Here is a 22,333-nt window from a genome sequence, read left to right as displayed (position 1 = left end):
CTGTTTCTTCACTCACTGCCACCACCATCGTACCTTCTCATCCAACAACTTTTCCATGTGACGAGGCCCAAAGACAGACCTCCTACAGGAAGTCCTTGGAAACGCCAGCACACTATATAAAACTTCCTCATTCCCACAATACAGAAGAAAAAAAAAAAAAGATTAGCATCATCCCTGAAAACATATTTTTTAAGGAACATGACTGATGCAACCTGCTTTGTTTTTAAACATTTAAATATATATATAAAAAATTGCCCTTACACAAAGTAGTGCATAGTTTTTAGTTTTTGTTTCTTTTTTTGTTTGTTTAATCTTCATACATTTCCTATTTTACAAAATTAGTAATGATAGTAGAAAATACCCACTGTGCTATAAAATATACATATTTTGTCTGTTTGTTTAGCAGTTGCCTATGTATGTGTATGTGTGTGTGTGTTTATTTTTTTTTTGGTTTTACAGTTTTTTTTTAATTATCATTTTTTGGGCAGTCTTTGGACAGCTGGTTTCCAGCCACCTGGCCCACTCTCAGGTCCCCCTGTAAAGACCCCTAGTCCTTGACGAGCCGGTAGACGTGGTACTGTGCCCCGTGTTCACTTGTTGACACCTCAAAAACAAACGCTATGCACAGCAAGGTCTCCTGGGTGTCCCTATTTGTCACAACCTGAGGGGGGAAACAGAGGTGAGGATAATGATTAATGAGGTGCAACAGACATCGAATGATCCATGAAGTCAGACATGCAGCTCCAGGCTGGCTGGCGAGGTCACGCTACCTGCAGGATGGTGAAGTTCTCCAGCACACTGTTCATCATGTACTTCTCGGGCAGGTGCTTCAGCTTGTGGATGAAGTTGATCATGTACTCGCACATGGGGGAGCGGTGGATCCGGTACACACACCTGCCTCCCTCCATGCGGGCATATTCCGTCTGGAGAGGGACACATGCGACAAAGTCAGCTCTGCCATTCAGTCATTAAAGGGAAGCTGTCTTAATGCTATACAAAAACAATCTTACTCATTCACAGCTTATTGCATTTTTAGCATTTAGCAGACGCTCTTATCCAGAGGAACTTACAAAGGTTACAATTTTTACATACAGCTGGATATTTACTGAGGCAATTTTTGGGTTAAGTACCTCCCACAAGGGTACCACAAGGGTACCACAGCTGTGCCCCAGTGGGGAATCAAACCAGCAGCCCTGCTCCTTAACCACTATGCTACACTGCTTCCAGGAGTTTCCCCCTAGCACTGACCTAGAATCAGCAAATCCAGTCCTAACGTTAACATCAGGCATTCACTGCAGAGGAATCGTTACTCATCCAGAGTATGAGTAGACAAGGAGAAGGAGACAAGACGTGCCCTCACCTCAACCTTCTCAACCACCTGCTTGCCAAAGGAGCAGACCTTGGTGGAGACGGTGATGGTCATGTTCTCAGCGCTGCTATACTGGCTGCTCACCCCATAGAAGGAGCCAGGCCCATCTTGCATGCCGCTGCTGTTCAAGTCCGCCTGCACGGGATGGAGAGCACCGTCAACACACACAGTTTCACAGCCTGACACACACTCACACACAAACCCCATACCTCACTCCCCAACACACACTCACACACAAACTCCACAGCTTTCTCTGACACGCACCCTTCCACACACCCCACAGCTCTCTCCCCAACACACACTCACACACAAACCCCACAGCTCTCTCTCTGACACATACCCCACAGCTTACTGCCTGACAGACACTGCTTAGACAGGCTCAAACACAATTTGCCAGTATTTCTAGGATGCTGCTATACTACTATAAAGTTAAGAAATGTAATTTGCCAATGACAGAGGATAAAATCTTACGTTATTGTAAAATAACTAATCACTAAGAACAAGACAAGACAATCATTCATTTAATTTCATTCTGCATGAAACAAAGATGACTCCCTAATAACTCTTTGAAAAGGCCTTTGTGTTGAACAAGTACTGAAGTAGACCCTAACCTTTTCCGTCACTGTTACCCACCAGGCCCCTGGTGTAAACTACTCACCCAGAATTTGACCAGGAAGAAGGCGTTCTGAGGGCCTTTCTCATAGAGCTCCTTCAGGCCGCCCTTCTTCTCTGGGAACTTGTCATAGATCTGCCGGATGTCCACAGCCTCCAGGAGCGGGTCGCTGTACGAGGGGTTGGTCTGTCCGATGTGGACAAACAGGTGCTTGCTATACTGTAGTGGGGGAGAGCCAGGGTAGGAGGGTTAGAGGCACCAGTAGTTAGGTTTATTGAATTACTGATGTGTTTCAGTGCCTGCATTTAAATACTGCTCAAGAAATAATATATTCATGGAAAATCCTTTCCTGAAAAGCCTGGGACTTCAAAAAGACTCATTTAGAGCTTCTTTACCATGGGTAAACAAGTTTTTTAAAGATTATGTTTGTGACGATTCCAGTCTGTAGGTAGTACAGTGCAGACAAAGGAAATACTATCTTAGGAACCATGCCACACTACTCTGGTCAAGGGTATGGACCATGTTCTTGTACAATCAGTTCAGCAACATATTAAGCTGTGTTCTGGAAAGTTCTGGAGAGTTCCAGAGAGCCACACATGGAAGCGGCCTGCCGCAGTATGAATTGTACAGGCGCACTAAATGAGCGCCCTGTGCTCTAAGAAGTGGGGGCTCACCGTGTCCTGATCCCTCTGCACCTCCATGAAGGCCGAGTACTCTAGCATGCGCAGCTTGGAGGAGGCGATCGTCCGGTCCTGCCACACGGGCACCGCCGTGGCGGCCGGGGGAAGCGGGGTGGGCAGTGGCTCATAGGCTGGGGAGGGAGGAGGAGGGCACACTCAAACTATGCCACATTTAACTACCTGGAGGACATACTCATGTAAATGTCAAATCCTTGTTTAAGCAATGTAGGTCTTCAATCTTGTTCAATAGCTGTGTTACAGTCAGGAATCAACCTTGCAGGCCCCTGGTGCAGGACTGGTAAGTTAAGTTCCCTTAACAAGCATTGCATAGGACCATGTTACTCTTCTTTAGCAATATATCCAAACACAGTGATATGGGGTCCTTAGCTTACACACTTCTTCTGCTCTAAACAGCCTTACATAGTACTCACTTGATATTGGGGTGGGAACTGGGCCTGGTAAGTTGGTATACGGTGTCTGTGCAAATGGTTTGATGCTGAAAGAGAGAAGACATTGCTAAGATTATCCCACAGCAATCATTCCTGATCTTTGATTCACTGTAAAGAACTAGCTAATCATACACTTTAGGATAGTGTAAAATAATTGTTAGCCAGTTTGTGCAAAACCAAACTGCACATTTGCTGACAAGGCCAATCAAAAAAAAAATAGCATTACACTCCGAAATGCCAACATGTGCTTATCCTGAGGGCTGCTTTGCAAGTCTTGTTAAAGGTGTGGCCAGTCTCTGGATGTTCCTAAAATCTGTAGGGTCTGCTGAGATGTGCAGTCCCTCCACAGCATCACTTGACCGGTTAAAATGTATTTGTGCAAATACACCCTGTCAAGTACGACAAATGAATTCACACAAGCATAGTGTGAAGCTTCTAACTGTAACCACAGCCATGTGTGATACATTTACATTTATCTACAGAATCACTTACTTTGAGGGTATCAGGCTGTGATAGCTGCAGCAGCTAGGCTTTTGTTAAACTCTGCTTCGCTATCAGGCTGTCAGTAAGCCTGGGCTGTGCTACACTTTCCTAAAGAGCATTGGCTGAGATGATATATCAAATTTCAGAGGCAATGTGGTAAATTATACCCCTTTCCACTAGCATGCCGTTTTGTGAAATTCAGGTCTTTTTTTTTGTGTGTTTCTTCACTAGTGGAATTTTTTCCCCAGTTCCTTGTGCAACTCTGTGGCAATGCTTGTATTGGCATGAAGTTTTAGCAATTTTCACAAAATTGAAAATGCAGGGAAACACTTCCAAAAACCTCCATGTTTATGCCACTCTCCATAATACACTGCTGGCTTTCTGGGGATTCATAACATATGCACCTTCATTTCTGTGAGGAATAACTCCTCCCATTTCCTAGGTTATAGTGTCAGTATATGTAGTGCTAAACAGGGAGGCTTTTTGAGGTTCCTGCTCACCTTGGAATCACCTGGGTACCCCACAGCGCACTAGTGGAAAAGGGTTTTTTAGTCAATGTACATACATTTTTTAAAACTTACATTGAATCATTATGATCAATCTGTAACCTACACAACACTGGACATACCAGAAAATTCCTCCAGCAGCAAAACCCAGGAGGCTAAATTACAAAGGTTTGATGGAAAAAAAATTATGGAACTTTTGTTTATGTTCATAACGTTCCCTTATGTGCTTTTTTTGTTTGTTTTTTATTTTACATTTTATTCATTATCAGCACCCAAGCAGCAGAAACAAAGGCTTTGAGCTACACCTTGAGTAAGTGAACTTGCATGCCTACAATGCTGCCAAGCCCAGGAGTTCTTCCCAGGTTGTTGTGTAAATTGTGTGATCCATTGAAAGTTCCAGGCCAATCCATTCCTTCACCCACATTCCCTCTTCAGCTGTTGCAAACATTCATCCCAAACAAGCTCCACCTGATGTGATGCAGCCAAATGGAAACAGATACTCACTCCTGAGAGGGTCCAGGCTGTCCTGGGATAGGGCCCGGCCAAAACTGGGGAAGAAAATACAAGAACAGGAGTCACCAGCAGCAAGGGACATGGATAATAATCACAGAGCCATTTGGGCTACAGTCTACAGGCTTTATAATGATGTGTAACCACAACGTAACAGCTCCAATGCTACTGCCACTCACCCTGGCTGGCGGTGGATAGGGGGGCTGGGGCAGGGGGGGAAGCTGACTCTTCATCACACCGGCGGACACAATCTGCGCCGAGGACAGAGCCGCCATGTTCTGAAGGGCCTTGTCTTTGGAGGCCTGATCCTGTGGAAGGAGGCAAGAAGAAAAAGGGACTCCACATGCAGATTCAACCACTGCCCTGAACAGGCTCTGGCAACCCTGAAGGGGATGGGACTAAGGGGACACCCCCCCACACTGTGCCACAGTCAGCTATTCACAACAGCTTTAATGTTACTGATCTGAATGCCCATATTTACAGATGAAATATGGAACTCAACTATGTGTGCTGAACCAATTGGCAATACATTACGATGTATGGTTACATTGGATGTATGATATTTATTCAGTGGGAAACAAGTTACAGATACATTTCTGGCATGCTTTAATTCTTTGGCACTGGATCAGGCAACATCGCTCAAAGAATGTAAAAGCTTCATAAAAAAGAACATCCCAGATGTTAGATCAGTCTCACTGGTTAGTTGTGGACACAGATATATCTTCCATGTCAAATTCTCTGAGCTTAGTGAGGATACTATTTCATTCATTGTTTCTTAACAATTGGCAATCAAGTAATCTAAAACTCAAAAAAATACCAAGGGGATGGCTCCAAGAGGCCACCCGGCTTTCATGTTAAAATACAGTATAAATTATTTTAAGTAAGTTGTAACCTAGACAGGCATGTGATTAGATTGCTTGAAATGGTCTTCGAATTGGGGAGCAAATAGGAAAGCGAGGACGACAGAGAGGCATAATACCAAACCAGGGAAAGAGACAATGACAGGGGGACAGAACACACACATAAGGATGCAGCAAGTACTCAGAGAGTACAATGATAGCCATGAAACAGGCAAAGAATAAAAGGAGCAGGTACTTTCTTTTATTTATAGATCTAAACTGACTTTTAGATCTAAAATGGGGATCGGCAAAGGTCACCATAAGATTTCACAAAGTCAAAGGTGTTTAAAACACAGGGCTCAGGTTCACGGTTATTCTCGGATTCAAGTGTGCCCTTAGCTTTTTAGAGAACCCCATCCAGAGGCAGTGATTGAACTGTAAACTGTCACACAAAAATGGCCCCACCAGTGGTTCCCAGAGCTGAAGTGTCAACTACTATCAAAAAACACAGGGGCAAAAAAGTACTCCAAGTTTTTTTTTTTTTTTTTTTTTTCCAATGTCCTAAAACAACAGAGTAAACAATGGTGCTTTCAAAAACTTCTTGTCTTGAAAAAGGCCTGTGATTTTCATCCCTATGAAATACTTACAAACCATTGTCTACTATAGTTTAAACAATCTGTCATAGGTTTTCAGTGCAGTGTACAGAATTGTAAATTCCAGGACCCAAAGGTAGGCCTTATTACAGAGAATAACTTCCCACATGTGAGCAGCTTTGAAGCTTAAAGGTAACATCTAACGCTTCATGTTATGCCCAAAGTGATTTTACAAACACATCTACCACATGCTCTGACTCAGCACATTAGTACGAAATGCAGTCCCCATCAAACCACAACACCACGTCTGTGTGAAAAGACACATCAGCTAAACAGCATGCACACACAAAGTGCTGCAAATCGAACAGAAGCATGAGGCCAAATGTGAGGAGTGCAGTTTTGAAAGAATGTCTCCAAGCAACAGTAGGCTAGAGCTAAAAGAAGGTCTGACTCATTCAGCATGAACTGACACTAATGTCTCACCAGCAATTAAAGATTCAGCAAAAACTATACTGCCATGCTGAAAAGGATATGACATGTTATTCTGTCCACATGAAGCTAGCCCTCACTGGCATATTGTGTCAAACAGAAGGAAGAAAAAGGAGAAAAGCATTCTCTGAGCACCCCTCAACGTTCACATTTCTAATGTGAAAGTACTAACTGAAAGAGTTAAAGAAATAGACATGTAATTATGTCCTGATATTATATGAAGTAGAAGTCCCAAAGATGGTGTATGGGCCCACGTGCTAAAACCCTCAAATTTGTCAGAGTAACTACTCAGTAAAGGGTCAGGGGGCCTTATTGTTGAAGGGTCCTCACCATAGCCCAGTGAGCTGGTGGTAGCTGGACTTTCACTTCACCTTCAACAATCTCATAAATTTACACTTCACGTTTATTCTTCTGTTTGCAGGAATGAAATTCAAAACTCAATTGCAACTTAAAAAATGTATTTACAGGTATACTGCTGCTATATTCATTCTGATAAACCTTTTTTTAAGTGGGACAGTCTAGGCTAACGCCAGGGGAAATATACAGCACCCACAATAATATACATAGCAGAAAGCACTTCAACACGTTTTTATTCGAAAATGTCAAAATTAGCAGTGAGCTTTAGCACAATGCTATAGAATTAGTTTGTCCTGTTAAGGAAGTGCATTTCAGTGATGTCTACAGTTTCTCCAAAAATCCACCAGCTACATGAACGACAACTGACCCAGGAGACGGACACTGGACGGTGCTGCTGAGTGGATCTTTGTCTGGTTAATAATTAGAAAAGGGCACATCCCCAATAGCCTTCCTGGACGAATGAACACGAGGAGCGACAGGGGTCTTAGAGCAATTGACTGAAGGCAGAAGGTGACTGGACCATGCTCACGCTGGCAGTTCACTGTGCGGGAGAGCAGTAGCGTTTGATTGGCACAGCCAAGCAGGTGAAGCAGATTGCCAAAATCAAAAAAAAATCAACACTTACCAGGTTCATGGCCTGAATTAAAGGAAAGAGAATCCATTAGTGTACTTTGTAGAAATGTATAAAATTGCATGGAAAAAGTAGTATGGGTATTTGTTTACATCTGTTGAGCTTTGTTTCTATCTGTTGAGAACCGAAACTGGCAGCAATTGCTTCAAGATTCACTGTGAATCCGCCAGTAAAAATAGCCACAGCCTTTTCGGTCTACTTTTAGCCGAGTACAGGAATTGATATAAATACAGGCTACAAAACAGACCTTTACTTTCAGCACCTCCAACAGGGTGTTCAGCATATTTCATAATTACATATCACGGAAAGGCAGCAATACTTTCAATTACTCTCATTCAATAAAACAAATCAAACTACTGTTGTTTAACTATTGCAGAATGTCTTCAATCAGTTCTGAACCCCTGGTACTATCCAGAAATCACCTCGCAAATAAACAGTAACCTTCCAGGTTACGCACAAGTTAGTGTGTTGTATGTTCCACTGCTACAGTTGAGTTTGTCCTCATTGATAACCTTACCGTTTTGTGATGTTTGCAATCTTGTGGTTCTTAGGACTGTTTTGCCCAAAACCTATTTTCTGGCCAGGGAGAAAACGTCCAGATTAAACGCAAGTGTAAAGACTGGTTATAACGACGAATGGGGAAGTGCTGCCTTCCCTAAGCCTAACAAAAGTGAACCACATGATCGTAAACCATTCCAAACATCACAAAAAGGCCTGACTCAGATCATATGACAGGGAACAAACAGAGACAGGACAGTAATGAGGGGGAAAAAATAATAATTTCACGACAGAAGATTCACAACATTGTTTCTGAGGGCCCGATAAAGGGGAATCACTGGTGACTGAACACGCTGCATATGATTGTCAAATGTACTTGGACTGGCCACATGGACTGCCTAAAAAGGTCTTTCAGGAGCAGAACAAATATGAAGTGCCTTCCTGTTTCAGCAAGTCACTGAACTTGTACACCTGAGTGCATGTTAGCAGTAAAGAGCTATACAGTCTTTGACTTACAATCCATCTACAGTTAATCAAGTACCAAAAAGCTGGGGGCATGATGAGCAAAAAATGAGGTTACTGAAATAGGATCTATGTGCATTTGTGTGCATCTATGTTTTTTTGGCTTATGGGAGGAAGCTAGTTCAAATGCGGAATTTATACTCTAGATGTTATGGTAATTTTATTATGCCCGCACATTGAGGGTTAACATGCATAATTTCAGCATGCCCAAAATCTTCTCTCTCCACAACTAATTAACTCATGAAAAAGCTTCAAAAGACCATAACAGTCTTAACAACATTGAGTGATCAGTGTTTTAAACAGGCTCTCACCCACTTGAACTAACTCCCACAAACTGAGTAAGAATATGGGTTATGAAATGCCTGCTCAAACTGCAGGTCTCAGTTTGAGGTATATCCTAGACCAGCAGATCGATGACACAGATGCACTCCTGCTTGAGTATGTGGGCTCCAGCCCCTGGTCAAGGGGCTGTGAGCAGGGATTCAGTCTCCAGTTTCTCAGGACAGTAAGAGACCCACACATACAGGTTTCAGGGGGAGAGCAGGGGCAGAGAAAGGAGGAAAGGCATGGGTTAGTGCAGAGCACAGGAAAGCTAGCTGGCAGTAGCACTAGCAGCAGAGGGTTAGCAACCGTTACTCATCACTGATAGGTGAGACACTGTGCACTCGAGCACACTGCAGTCCAGATCACCCAAGCACTACCTACTACACTGCAGGCATGTATCACAAAGCAGTCTGCTCAAAGAGTGGTCATGAATATCACCTACTTTGTCTTATCAACCTTGCTCTTACTATCAAGCCTGATTTTTGTACACACACGCACGCATGCGTGCACACACGCACACACACACACGCACACACGCACACACGCACACACGCACACACGCACACACACACACACACACACACACACACACACACAGTCACACTCTCGCTCATTGGTAATATCTCCACACACAGTGCTGGTATTCTCTGGCTCTAGTGTCACACTTGTTTTCTCTTTCTACTCAGCTACCTTGGAATGAGTATTCTTTCTCTCTCTTTGCTGAATGGAGCTCACACTGTACAACTGAGCACTTCTGAGCTATGCCATTTGAGGACACCTCCCGGTGGAGCACAGTGTAATTACTTTCAGATATAATCTTATTTCCTTCTTTGACTCAGAATTCAGACAAAATCCCCTTAAAACCCCCTTTATGAGTAGAGATGCCTCAAAATCTGCCGTACTACCCTCTTCTGGTCAGATTGTGAACTGAACACACATCTTCATGCCGGCCTCACCTACACTTGTCAACAAACATTTATGTTTACATTTTAACTTTTTTTTTTCATAAGCAGACAATCTTACTCAGACCAACTTACATAGTTTACAGTTCTTACATTATCTTACATGTTATCAATTTATATCAGCTGGATATTTACTGAGGCCATGTGTACCTTACCTAACAGTAAGACTGCAGTGGTGCACCTAAGAACTGAGCTGAACTTTTGGCCCTGCTCCTCAAATGCTAAACTACACCACTGCCCTGCTCAAAGAACTTGGGCTAATCTTTATATGTAGCACCTTCCATCACTTTCAGGCTTTTCCCTACAACTACATGTGGGTTCTTTCAACCTGCCCATAAAATGTATTCCCCTTGTAATAACTTTCATCAAAGAAAAATGCTAAAAAAATGCTAAACTGTCAAACCAAGCACTTTGGCGAAAGAAATAACTCACATCCAAATAAATGCAAAGATCAACCAGCTGTCAGAGTCCAATAACACTGGGCAGGTGTTATTTTTTAAATTGGTGGTGAGATTGTTTACTGATTGAGCTTTTAGGGTTAAACTACCATTAATTCCCTATTAATGTTAAAACATCACTGAAATGGAGGAGAGCATTTCAGGGTAACTGGACTGCATATTATATTCAGGTTAATGATGCGTATATCACTGTCCACAGCAAGTTTGCCCTGTCAGAGCGCTAAGATCGTAACCTGCTACTTCCCCATAGCACCCCCCGTGGCGAGTTAATCTGCTGCAGCCTGGATGGGTTAGCTCAAAGCCAAGCCTCTACAAGCCCCGCCCAGCCCGCAAAAAAGCGCATACCTTCAGCTTTGACTGTATCTCGCGAGACTTTCTCCGGGCAAGAACCTGCAAATGGCTAGAAACCTGCAGAAAAAAAGAGCCAAGAGGGGGGAAAAAAGAGGAGGGGGAAGACAAAAAAAGGAAGAAAGAAAGAGGAGAGAAGAGAAGCCGTAACCAAGGAGGAAAGAGACGCCCCGCCACACCCTAGGCACGCCCAGCGGGCGGCACCTACCTTGATGCCTGCTTGGTACTCCCGAACTTTCTTCCGTGCTAACACCTGTATGTGACTAGACACCTGGAGGGCGTGAAACAGTTTTAAACACACAAAACGCCACAACATACAGCAGTACACATGCCAGCCTCATCCATCTTTATACTGAACTGGACCCACAGAGTAACAGTGTGCTTGTTGTCTAAAGTTAAAGGGCCAGGTTTGTGCACGTCTTTTGTAATTCTCTAACTCTGCAAGGAGACCTTCATAAACAAAGAGCTACAAATGTTAGAGCAAATGCCTTTCAGAATTTTATTTTTGTGGGGCTATTAGATTTGATTTATATGTGTCAGATACCACATTCAATTTAACATCATCATATTTTTGTCCTTAAATATGAGAGCTGAATTCTACCTGAATAAAAGTGGTTTACTCTCATTTCTCACATAACACTAGGGGTTCTGCAAGAAACTCATTAAACAAATAAGAAATAATTGGATGTTAACGACAGAGCACATTGCAGTTACACTGAATCCGTGCCACAGAGTTTCTCTCCAGATTACAAAATGCACACAGGACTATTTGTGAGATGCCAATGTAAGGAGAGACTGAAGATTACTAGGGACAGAAGCCAGCAAGGATGGAAATGGGCCAGACATTTCAGCTGTGCATCTTAAAATACATCAAAAAACATTTCAACAAATTCAATTCCGCTTCACGTCAGCAAGAGCAAAAAATGACCCTCTATCCTGGGACAGACTGTATGCTTTGTTAAAAGTGTCTGTCTAGATAAAAGGGGAGCCTATTTCTCCTGCAGACGGCATCCAAAAATACTACCATCGCACCGGGGGTGACGCAAGAGGACTTTGAGAAATGTGATGAGGCGCAGATAGAATTACCAGATTGGCTGCGGCCTTCTGTTTGACATGTGTCACACTGTCCTACCCAGAGAGGCACGCTGACTATGTACAGAGGGCACTGCCGCCCTGCCCGGTCCCTTTCAGCCAACACGGTTTATATACACTTGGCCCTGCTATATAAATGTACACTTTTGATCGTGTACAGTAACATCAGAGATTCCACTGAGCTGAGGCCTGACCCATCACTTGATCAGTCCTCCTTCCTGTGTCGTTATTTTGTTGTTTTGTTGTTCAATTGTTTACCAGTCGGTCACAGCTGATGAGTTCTAGAAAGGCAAGCTCTTCAGGCAAGCTTAAACGAGGCTGGTATTGACATTCACTCATTTAAATACATGCAGTGTACTCTGGAGTAGAAAAGAACTGAGAGAGAACATCTCAGCTGATTCATCACACTACCTGAAAGCACATAAAAATTCCCACAGAGTACCACCACCTACTGCTCAAGTAACGCATGTACTGAAAAAGAACTCACTTAAACTCATCTTTATAGTGTTTGTTGAATGCTGATCTCTGGTTCTCTGCCATTAGATACTCATTTCTTGTTGGCGAACACCATGAAATAGGTGTAGGTACCCCTCCTAGCTAATCTCACAGCTGGCGTACTGGAGACGAGGGCACTGTGCTCAGGTGCTGGTCTGCAGGCACTCTTTTTGGTAACATGTGCTGACACAGATAAGAGCAATAGGATAATATCGCCTTGGTTACCTGTTTTCTTGTGCGGGTCTTTCCTGTTCGTAACTTGATATATCTTGCTATCAGCTCATTGCGACCTGTAAAACAAACAGGGTTGCACACAATTTAGACACTGAAATGACACAAAGGCCTGGTGATTGTAGCTTGGCATAGGAAATTTTGAGAGGATTAATACTGCCTTTGCATATGAATGGTCAGTGGCAGGTGACATCAATCTACACAAACCAGTCAGCTTGGTCTCCAGTTACAGCTGTTTTTATTTGTTTTGAAACCACCCATTTCCAGCACTAAAACCTTTGACGTTCAGGAGCTGAATGCTGTTCTGTGAAATGGCCAGCAGATGGCGATAACAGAATACTAGTGTGCTCTGAGCTCAGCTGCTCTGTAAACTCCCGCAAGTGCAGAGACAGGAATGAGTCAACTGTTTTAATAAAAGAAAATTATATAATACGCTTAAGATACACTTAAGATTGCAGAAATTACATATAGCCCTCAGTACAGCTACACAGAAAGCAGCTGTGAAAACCATGAATAAAAAAATGTATTAAACACTGCAAAAGAGGTAAGAGAAACCATTTTTCAAATTGAATTTTAGAACCAAATTGAATTTTTCTTTTCAATATTTTATTTTGTTACTTCACTTTTTCAGACATTTTTGGTGACGTTTCATCCCCAGGCTCCTGTCTAGAAAGAACTGACCTGTTATGACATGTGACAGCTACCCAGCGTGTTTTACAAGTCGAATCTTTACACAATTGATCTGTCAGAAAAGCAAACAGCCATATTTAGAATGAACGAGAAGAGCTTCATAGTTCTTCTATTAAAACAACAGGTTCCAAACATGGCAGGACCACCAAGGAGCGGCTATCTCTAGATTCACCTCTCAGACATGGACATGTTTTACGGCTTTCAGAGAAACGGCTCCACTGAAACTGGCCATCGCAAGTAAACGAAGATATAACTCATTGGAATGCGCTCGCAAGACCATAAGCAAACATCTGACATCCAGTCACTGCGCGAGCAGCTGAAAACATATTGATCTGCTTTGGCTGTGATCGTATGCATGAGAAACAGGCAGGATGAGGAAGGATTTGGCCCACTGTATTGATCAACTGAGGAGTTCAGATTGCAAAACAGGCTAATGTACCTCAGGCTGTTTGTCGGCCCAAGTGCTTGTCAACACATAACACTATCTTTGTTGGGACGCACTTGGATTTAATTCTGCTTTCAAATTAATCTGGGCATGACTAATCAATATTGCGCCGTAGACGATAATGTCACAACTAGTTACAGAGAGAGAGGCCAGCGGCAGTGAATGATGAGGCTTAAGACACGATGTTTTTGGATGTGTGTGCATGCATGTGCGTGTGTGTGTGAGAGAGAGAGTGCATGTTGCAAGGGTGTGTGTATGTGTGTGTGTTTGTGAGAATGTGTGCATGTTGCAAGGGCTTGTGTATGTGTGTGAGTGTGTGTGTATGTGTTTGTGTGTGTATGAGAGAGAGTGTATTGTAAGTGTGTGTGTGTGTGTGTGTGTGCGTGCATGTGTGAGTGTGCGAGAGAAAAGAGTGCAAGGGTGTCTACTTGTGTGTGTGTGTGTGTTATGAGCTGTACGTGTATGTACCTGTGCTTGAGAAAGTGAGAAAGGAAAAAGATTGTGCGTGAGGGTGTGTGTGTGTGTGTGTATGTGTGTGTGTGTGTGCGTGCATGCGTGATAAAGAGAGGAGCGTGTTGTGTGTACCTCGACCTTGAGAGCAGCTGTGTGGAGCTGCAGTCATGAATCTCTCTGACACCTCCACACTGTGACAGTGCTGAGGACTGGCTGTGCTGGCCTGGCTGTCCACTCATCTGACAACACATCCCCCCCCCCCAAAAAACCTCACCCTCCAGGCTGGACACACAGCGCAATGACAATCGCGAGTCTGTGAGAGGGAAACCGCAGAGCCGAACCTGTGAACGGCCCACCACGTCCCCACCACGCATGAGACCGCACAATTTCATATACGTCCCTCTGTAATCTGGATTTCCCTGCTGGCGCCGGGCTGCCGTTTTTATGAACGGCGTAGAACAATGCAATGACTTTGACTCATTGATTCTGCGGCCGCTGTACTGAAGAGAGGAGAGGAAAAAACGCACCACAGAAGGAGGGAAGCCGAGCCGAGTCGGACTGAAAGCACTCGGCCTTTCCTTTCTCCCCAGGCAGCTCTATGGCCCCCGGCCTGCTTTCAGCTGTGCCCAGCACAATGACCATACAAGTACAGCAGACCCCCTCCAGCGGCCCGCAATCAGGCCTCCTCTCACTTCTGGCACTGGCACTGGCAGCACCCGCCCCCCCCCCCCCCCCCCCTCCCTCCCCTCCCCTCCAGCTCTCGGCATGGCCACGCCTGCTTCTGTGCTCCACATTCCTGGAATTCCACGCAGCCCCTCACGTCTGTGCGAACCAGTCCGATTGGTCGAGAGGGCTGCCGCGGCTGCCTGCTGCACGCTCACAGGGGCACGCGCTTGCACGGGCACGCGCACACTTGCGAGCACCTTTGCGGAGCTCTTGTGGAAGCTGGAGGAGCAACCCTGCAGACACGAAGCGCTCGCGTGTCCCCGCCGACAACCATGATCACGACCTCCAGTGCCTTTATTCTCCAGCTCCTCCTTACATGCGCTACCCACAGATGGGGGGCACCTGTTGTGATGTTTCGGGGTGGGGTGGGGGGGGGAACAGTAATTCCCCTTAACCCCCTCCTTGGCTCCATCCAGCCATGACTCTCCTCAGCAGAGTAGGGAGCAGGTTAGTGTGTGCCACAGTTACCGCCTCTACTGCTCGTGACTTTATCCCAACTCTCTCTGAACACCAAGCCAGGACCTGCACTGTTTTACCAGGGTAACCGAAAACAGAGCTGTCATTAACGTGTGTGCGAAGGGGGCGGGGCTGTTCCCCCTAGGAGAGCGGCGCACCCATCATGTGAAGGCAGGTGCACTTTATGCCTGAGATAGAGCCACGCCCATCATCAATGACAACATCTGAGGCGGGAACGAGCAGATTGCATCGAGCGTGAGCCCTTAAATGTTGTAGCATAGCACTGGGCGGCAGTGTAGCACAGTAATAAGGAACTGAAAGGTTGCCAGTTCAATTGCCCGCTTGGGCCCTGCCGCTGTACTCTTGGGCAAGGTACTCCTATTCAATCCCAGAATTGCCTCAGTTTAAATATCCAGCTGTATAAATGGACAGCATGTAACTAACCTTTTTTCAGTCTCTCTGGATAAGAGCATCTGCTAAATGACATATGTCAATGTAATATTGAACCTACTGCAAAAACCTGCATGCTACTGAAGTAAAGCAAACTCTGAAACGAAGGAGAACGCTACTTTAAAGGAAAACAGTAATCCAGAAAAACTGCATGCACATAAAATAGGGAACATATTACCGAAAATGCTGTAAGGTTGCAGTCCTTCGTTTTGAGAAAGTACAGCTAATGTGGAGCACTGAATCCACAGCAGGGGAGGGGTTCTATCTGGCAGTCAGAATGACTGAACAAGGTCATGAAAGCCTTGCTGTATGGCTACAGAGGCCAGCATTACTGTATTAAAGTGACCCCATTTACCAGCACAAGTGTCCATGGTCCATTATATATGCAGGTCCAACAATAGCCCTACAGTTGAGTCCCTGGGTGACAGCTCTCTCTGCAGGCCCTGACGTGCAGCTCAGCGAGATTCAAGTCCTTCAGACAATAGCAACTTCAGCTAAGTAGGACACACAATTTCAATACCAAAATAGCTGTTTACTACAGATTAGACACCTCACTGGGTTTCTTATGAAATCCACGCATCAAGGAAAGACACCTCTCTAAAAAAAAAAAAAAAACAGGAAACCTAAAGAGGGCATAAATGGCAATGTCACTGGAGCAAAACGCCCCGTTTATAAATGTCCTTCTGTGATTCAAAATGACTTTAAAATGACAAAGGAATGCACCAGAGCAATCACTGCAAAAGGTGAACTGGTGCAGAGCCAGGTGAAGAAAGAAATGGAGTTAGCGCCACGTGATGATGTTCAATGCAAAAGATGAGGTTTAGCAATAACGGAGATGGACGCAAAATAATGTTCACGTTCACGGTGCAGATTTTTCTGCAGTACCAGAAGGATTTCTCAGTGAATAATCAATGTGAGGCATTCAGCAAACAGGAAACATCATTACAGCAGAGGCTCTGCCGGGGGGCTTTCTGCCTCCAAAGTCTGATCCAGGATCAGTGCTTTTGAGTGGAACCTCAACACAAGTGAATAATTGAGCAGAAGAGAATTCATGTAGATTGGAGGTGACAGTACCTCCAACGCCCCTAACCACAAATATACCAGCACACGCACATGTGTGCAGAGAGACATATGTACATATATGTACACACACACATACACACGCACACAAGCACACACCAGTGCTGGACAGGTGCAGTGTCGTGAGGAGATTAGCACATGGGACACACCCACTCCCCCAGCTCTGTGCCGGCTCTGAAAAAGCAGCTTCACAGATTGCTCAACTCCCACTCAGGGTAATTTCCGGGAGCCCGCAGGCCAAGTCACTGATCCAGCTACGTTTAACCCCTTCCTGACCAGCTGCCTCCTCTCCCCAGCACCGACTGGTGAAATTTTCCATGGTCTGAATGGCAACAGGAGGAAAAGGAGGCAATGTGGGATAGGACCAGGCCGAGATGAGAACCAAAAAAGCCCCCCTTTGTGTAAGTATATGTAAGTGCGTGTGGGCCTGCATGGTGAGTGTGTGTCTGTATCTCTGTCACAGTGACGGTGCTAGTTTTCCTTCTTCAGAATTTAGTCAGAAAAACTTCCTCAGAGGTTTTCCTCATCTGAACCATTGTGAATAAATACTCAAAGATCCACTTCACTGGAGAGAACTGTGTCCCTTTTTCTGAAATATAATCTTCAGGCCAATGCCAAAGAGGACTGTGGGGAAAAAAGGAGGAAGACAGGACTGAATCCCTTTATGTCACGAATGCCTTTGATTAAACGCATGTCCCGACAGTCTCCCCTTCTCTTTCCGACTGCTTCACGTTTCTCGGGGGAAAATTTGGAGTCGGCCAGGGCCTTCCGCCGAAACTCCGGGAAACGAGACGGGGGCCGGCCTCTTTGAAGCCCCCCGTCTGTCTCAGACACAGCTGACGGCCCTCGCGCTGGCCCGCCGTCGTTAAAATGCCCCCGGTGTCGCGTCACGGCCAGATGGAGCGCTCTGAGGTCATCGCTCCCGCTCCTGAGGAGGGGTCTCCGGGCTGTGCCAGGAGGGCCTCGGATGTCTCCGTGCAAATGGATAGGGTGTTTACGGCCGCACAGCGTGACCCGCCTCAAAGTGTGTGTGTGTGTGTGTGTGTGTGTGGGGAAGGGGGGGGGGGGGGGGGGGGGGTGTCTTGGCAGCTCGCAGACACGCAGCCCCACCATGCTGTTGACATTTTCCCCCACTGACGGTACACAGGGCTTCAAAAAGAGGGGCGGGCTGCCCGGGGCTGCTGGTAAAGCCGCCATCGCTGGATTTAACACGTTTGCTTCTGACGTTCAGAGTGATATCCGTTTCAGACCAGAGCACAGGGCGCTCCATGGCTCACAGACCAGAGCACAGGCCCTCCATGGCTCACAAAGGGTGAGTGACAGGAAGCTCTGAGCCCCAGCAAGGAAACCAGCGCAGGGGGATCCAGAACAGATCCAGGCCTGACGAAACTGAGGGAAAAGGCAGAAATGTGAGGCAAAGAGACATGCAAACGGTGTCATTTTTGCACACAGAAATGAGGCCCTAAGGTGCAGACTGTCGAATTGCCTCACGCTTAAGCGAAACCCCTTTCACGAGAATCCACAGGTCACTGTTTGTACGGGCCCCCCGGGGGACAGAAGCAGGCCCCCCCCTCCCGTCACTCTTTCCCGCTCTCCCTCTGCAGGAGGGGGCCAATGTGGGCCCGGGCAGGCAGGCCAATTGGAGCAGACAGCTGAGGCGCAGCTGGTGTTCCATGAGAGACTCCCTGCCTCAGAGCAAAGCTCTACAGAGAAAAGACACCCAGCACATGCTGGCTTAGCAAACCACACACACACACACACACACACACACACACACACACACACACACACACACACACACACACACACACACACACACACACACACACTCCTATTCAGACACACATGTACAGGCACACACACAGCAACTGTAAGAGACAACTTTATGCTTTAGGAGCAGGACTCATAACCAAAAGGTTGCCAGTTCAATTCCCCGCTGGGGCACTGCTGCTGTACCCTTGGGAAACCATAATTGTCTTAGTAAATATTCAACTGTATAAATGGACAGTGTTTAAAAAAAAAATAACTGTAACCAATGTTAGTCGCTCTGGATAAGAGTGTCTGCTAAATGCCAACAATGTAATGTAATGTAATGTACTGCTTCTTTGTGGAAAATTCCTGAAATGAAGCTCTAGCTCTCCAATTAAGCCTAGTATAGTAAGTCTTAATGGCTGCATATACTATGCGACAATAGTGAGACTTTCTCAAAAGGTTTAACTACAAAAATTACATCACCATCTACTACAAAGATTGGGCACACAAGGACAATATAAAGGGACACAAATCAGGCATTAAACCAGCTTCATATCTGAACTGCAGCAGTATAATACAAACAGTACTAAACCTCTACTGCAGTGAACTTCCAATGCCTGCCTTCAGGAAATACTAGTGGTCTAAATGCCTATATAACACACTGGTACCGCGCTGCATGTGAACTCGAGACCAACCTTCCTATTCACATCAAAGTTTTCATGAACGGTAGGAAAAACAAGCCATTCCAGCAGAAAAAGCTGACTCGTTTCCACGTCTTTTTATTCCAGAGCCAAGATGGAGGAGAAAAAAAAGGGCCTCCGCCAGAGCGCTGGGTTCCATTTACTTTGCAGCGCATCCAACCAAAAAATGTTTCCTCGACGGTCTGCACCGCGGCACAGTTCCTTTTCCCTCCAGAGGAAACGACTCATCGACTTTCTGCACTTAAGGGGGCTGAGTGGAAAGACGGCATCAGTGCTCATTTCAGAATCCCTCCAATTCAAACAGTCTGCGGGGACGTCTGCGTCTACGATGCCCACAGTCTGCGAGGACGTCTGCGCCTGCCACGCCCACAGTCTGCGAGGACGTCTGCGTCTGCGATGCCCCACAGTCTGCGGGGACGCCTGCGCCTACGATGCCCACAGTCTGCGGGGACGCCTGCGCCTACGATGCCCACAGTCTGCGGGGACGCCTGCGCCTACGATGCCCACAGTCTGCGGGGACGTCTGTGTCTGCGATGCCCCACAATCTGCAGGGACGTCTGCGTCTGCCATGCCCACAGTCTGCGGGGACGTGTGCGCCTGCCATGCCCACAGTCTGCGGGGACGCCTGCGCCTACGATGCCCACAGTCTGCGGGGACGTGTGCGCCTGCCATGCCCACAGTCTGCGGGGACGTGTGCGCCTGCCATGCCCACAGTCTGCAGGGATGTCTGCGATGCCCACAGTCTGCAGGGATGTCTGCATCTACGATGCCCACAGTCTGCGGGGACGTGTGCGCCTGCCATGCCCACAGTCTGCAGGGATGTCTGCGATGCCCACAGTCTGCAGGGACGTCTGCATCTACGATGCCCACAGTCTGCGGGGATGTCTGCGCCTGCCATGCCCACAGTCTGCAGGGATGTCTGCGCTGCCCACAGTCTGCGGGGATGTCTGCGCCTGCCATGCCCACAGTCTGCAGGGATGTCTGCGGTGCCCACAGTCTGCAGGGATGTCTGCGCTGCCCACAGTCTGCGGGGACGTCTGCGCCTGCCATGCCCACAGTCTGCAGGGATGTCTGCGGTGCCCACAGTCTGCGGGGACGTGTGCGCCTGCCATGCCCACAGTCTGCAGGGACGTCGGCGCCTGCCATGCCCACAGTCTGCAGGGATGTCTGCGATGCCCACAGTCTGTAGGGACGTCTGCGTCTGCCATGCTTACACTAAACAGGCATGTCTGAGTCTGAGATACCTTCAGTTCGCATATCGGCACTACCTGATCCAACACTTACTGGGGTCTCACTGGATAAAAAACCTTCACGGCGCATCAGAAAGGCAAATGACCCCATGGAGCAGTGGTTAGGGCTGGCCTTAAAAACAGGGTTGCAGGTTTGAATCCTTGATGGGTACACTGCTGTGAGAAACCCAAGAAAAATACTTAGTTTCTGTATCACACTGAGGTGTATAACAGAGACCACAGAATGTGGACAGCATCCAGTTGTAAACAGTCTATTTGTGCTGTATAAGTGCACCAGCTCAATACCAAACACTTCTATGCTGAGAGAGAATGAATTTTTCAACTTGATCTCAGCATACAAAAGAATATGGAACTGTGAGAAATTTTTCAGGGAGACCGACTCTCAGAAGAAATGGCATGAGGGACTGTTCCAAGGAGGAGGAAACCCTGCAAAGTAGCAAGCTGGTAGCAGCGAAAAGTAACCCTAACTTACAGGAGTGAAGACAGAATGGAAGGTCACGCAAGGTCATTGCGCTTCACAGCCCAAGAGGAACCCCCTTTCAGGACATGGCTGTGAGTGCTTCCTGCCCGCAGCCTGTAAGCAGGCCCATCTGATATAGATTCACTTGAGGCAGGCCAGCCTAATTCTATCCAGCAGCGGGGCCATTTCGGGGTTCTCACCAGATGGGGGGGTGGGATGTAGCGGGATGGGCCGCTGAGATATCTGCTGGCCGATCGTGACACCTGCACCATCTCCAAGCAACCACCAACCTCCCAAATCGTCCACCTGGTGCCCGAGCCTCTTAAAGGGAAAATAAGTAGATGAGCCCAGCCACAGCTGTGTAATGATCAGGTAAACCGAAACACATGCTCCTTGGGCTCAGAGCTCAGAACCCTGAGTGCCGTCCCAAACAAGGACGAGCGCTATATTAACTGGGCTCATGTAACAATGAAAGCCAGAACCAAGGAAGCATTTTTAAAAACATCATGTTAAACCCTGGCTATTAAATTTGACTGTTAAGAAGGATCGCCTGTGTTAAACACAACCACAGGGCAAAAGTGTTTAAGACGCTGAGGGAATGTACCAATCAAGCACCAGGAAGTTTGATACGCTATCGAGAATTCCTGATGCAATCTTTCACATTCAGAGACCTGAGGTGACCTTCTGCAGAGGTCTTCAAATCCTTTTCAGGCTCAACTTTCTCCAAAAATCAAAGCCTGCTCGTTTGCATTCCCCCCAGAAGCTAGCAGTGGTCTAAGCTTCAGAGACAGGAATAACAACAAGCACGTGTCCGTTGGACCAGAAACGCCGATGAACGTTTGACCCCCCGAGTCCACACCTTTCCTCAGCTGTGAACGCGGCTCAAGACAAGTAAAAACAAACTGTCCTCTACGTGTGGTGGAAGGAGGCAGAAAAAAAGAAACATATTGATTTAGGACCACAAACAGAAGGTGTTGCACAACGTCCCTCATTCTGAGGAAAGGTAATCAACTCAGAGAAGATGATAACGATTAAAGCTCAGTGCAGCAAAGGGCTAGAGGCCAGAGGCTCACAGATCACAGATAAGGAGAGACCAAAACCAGTTCTTCCCAAAAGTGGCAGAGCTTGCTGGTAAGTCCAACACTAGAGGATTCCTCTAGAGTAAAGCCCACATTAAAGATCAGTTCAAAATTATTCATCCTCAAACAACAGGTAAGAATACAACTTCCACGTTGCAGATTTTTAGTTGAGATTCGGTAGATTTCAAATTCTGACATTAGCAATTCTTACATTAGTCTTACATTTCAGAGAATGTTTCAGCTTTTTAGTTTCTCAAGACTCGTGACAACCTTCCTTTTTCCCAAAAATGTGTAAGATTCATTTCCTGAATGAAATGATTGAAAGGGAGGTTTGAAATGAAG

The 22,333-nt window shown here is 46.2% G+C and overlaps 1 protein-coding gene across 5 annotated transcripts in view; it reads right to left on the bottom strand.

The window, feature by feature from the left end:
• Positions 1-206: 206 nt before the first annotated feature.
• Positions 207-22,333, bottom strand: part of tead3a (TEA domain family member 3 a) — a 51,959-nt gene continuing 29,832 nt past the window's right edge. For 2 of the 5 annotated variants that reach the window (XM_036532970.1, XM_036532972.1), the window contains exons 4-15: positions 12,444-12,508; positions 10,840-10,902; positions 7,514-7,525; positions 4,790-4,918; positions 4,605-4,648; positions 4,095-4,124; positions 3,094-3,158; positions 2,657-2,793; positions 2,028-2,201; positions 1,361-1,504; positions 771-923; positions 208-661 (exon numbers count right to left, since the gene is read on the bottom strand). In XM_036532970.1, the coding sequence (XP_036388863.1) occupies positions 548-661; positions 771-923; positions 1,361-1,504; positions 2,028-2,201; positions 2,657-2,793; positions 3,094-3,158; positions 4,095-4,124; positions 4,605-4,648; positions 4,790-4,918; positions 7,514-7,525; positions 10,840-10,902; positions 12,444-12,508 (1,130 nt within the window). In that variant the 3' untranslated portion in view covers positions 208-547. Of the gene's footprint in view, positions 662-770; positions 924-1,360; positions 1,505-2,027; positions 2,202-2,656; positions 2,794-3,093; positions 3,159-4,094; positions 4,125-4,604; positions 4,649-4,789; positions 4,919-7,513; positions 7,526-10,628; positions 10,692-10,839; positions 10,903-12,443; positions 12,509-22,333 lie in introns of all 5 variants that reach the window. The other 3 variants (XM_036532971.1, XM_036532974.1, XM_036532973.1) reach the window with 3 other exon arrangements.

Source organism: Megalops cyprinoides, chromosome 7 (assembly GCF_013368585.1).
Source record: "Megalops cyprinoides isolate fMegCyp1 chromosome 7, fMegCyp1.pri, whole genome shotgun sequence".
Classification (NCBI taxonomy): domain Eukaryota; kingdom Metazoa; phylum Chordata; class Actinopteri; order Elopiformes; family Megalopidae; genus Megalops; species Megalops cyprinoides.
Note: the sequence above shows the minus strand (reverse complement) of the source record. Positions and strands in the feature narration are given on the sequence as shown.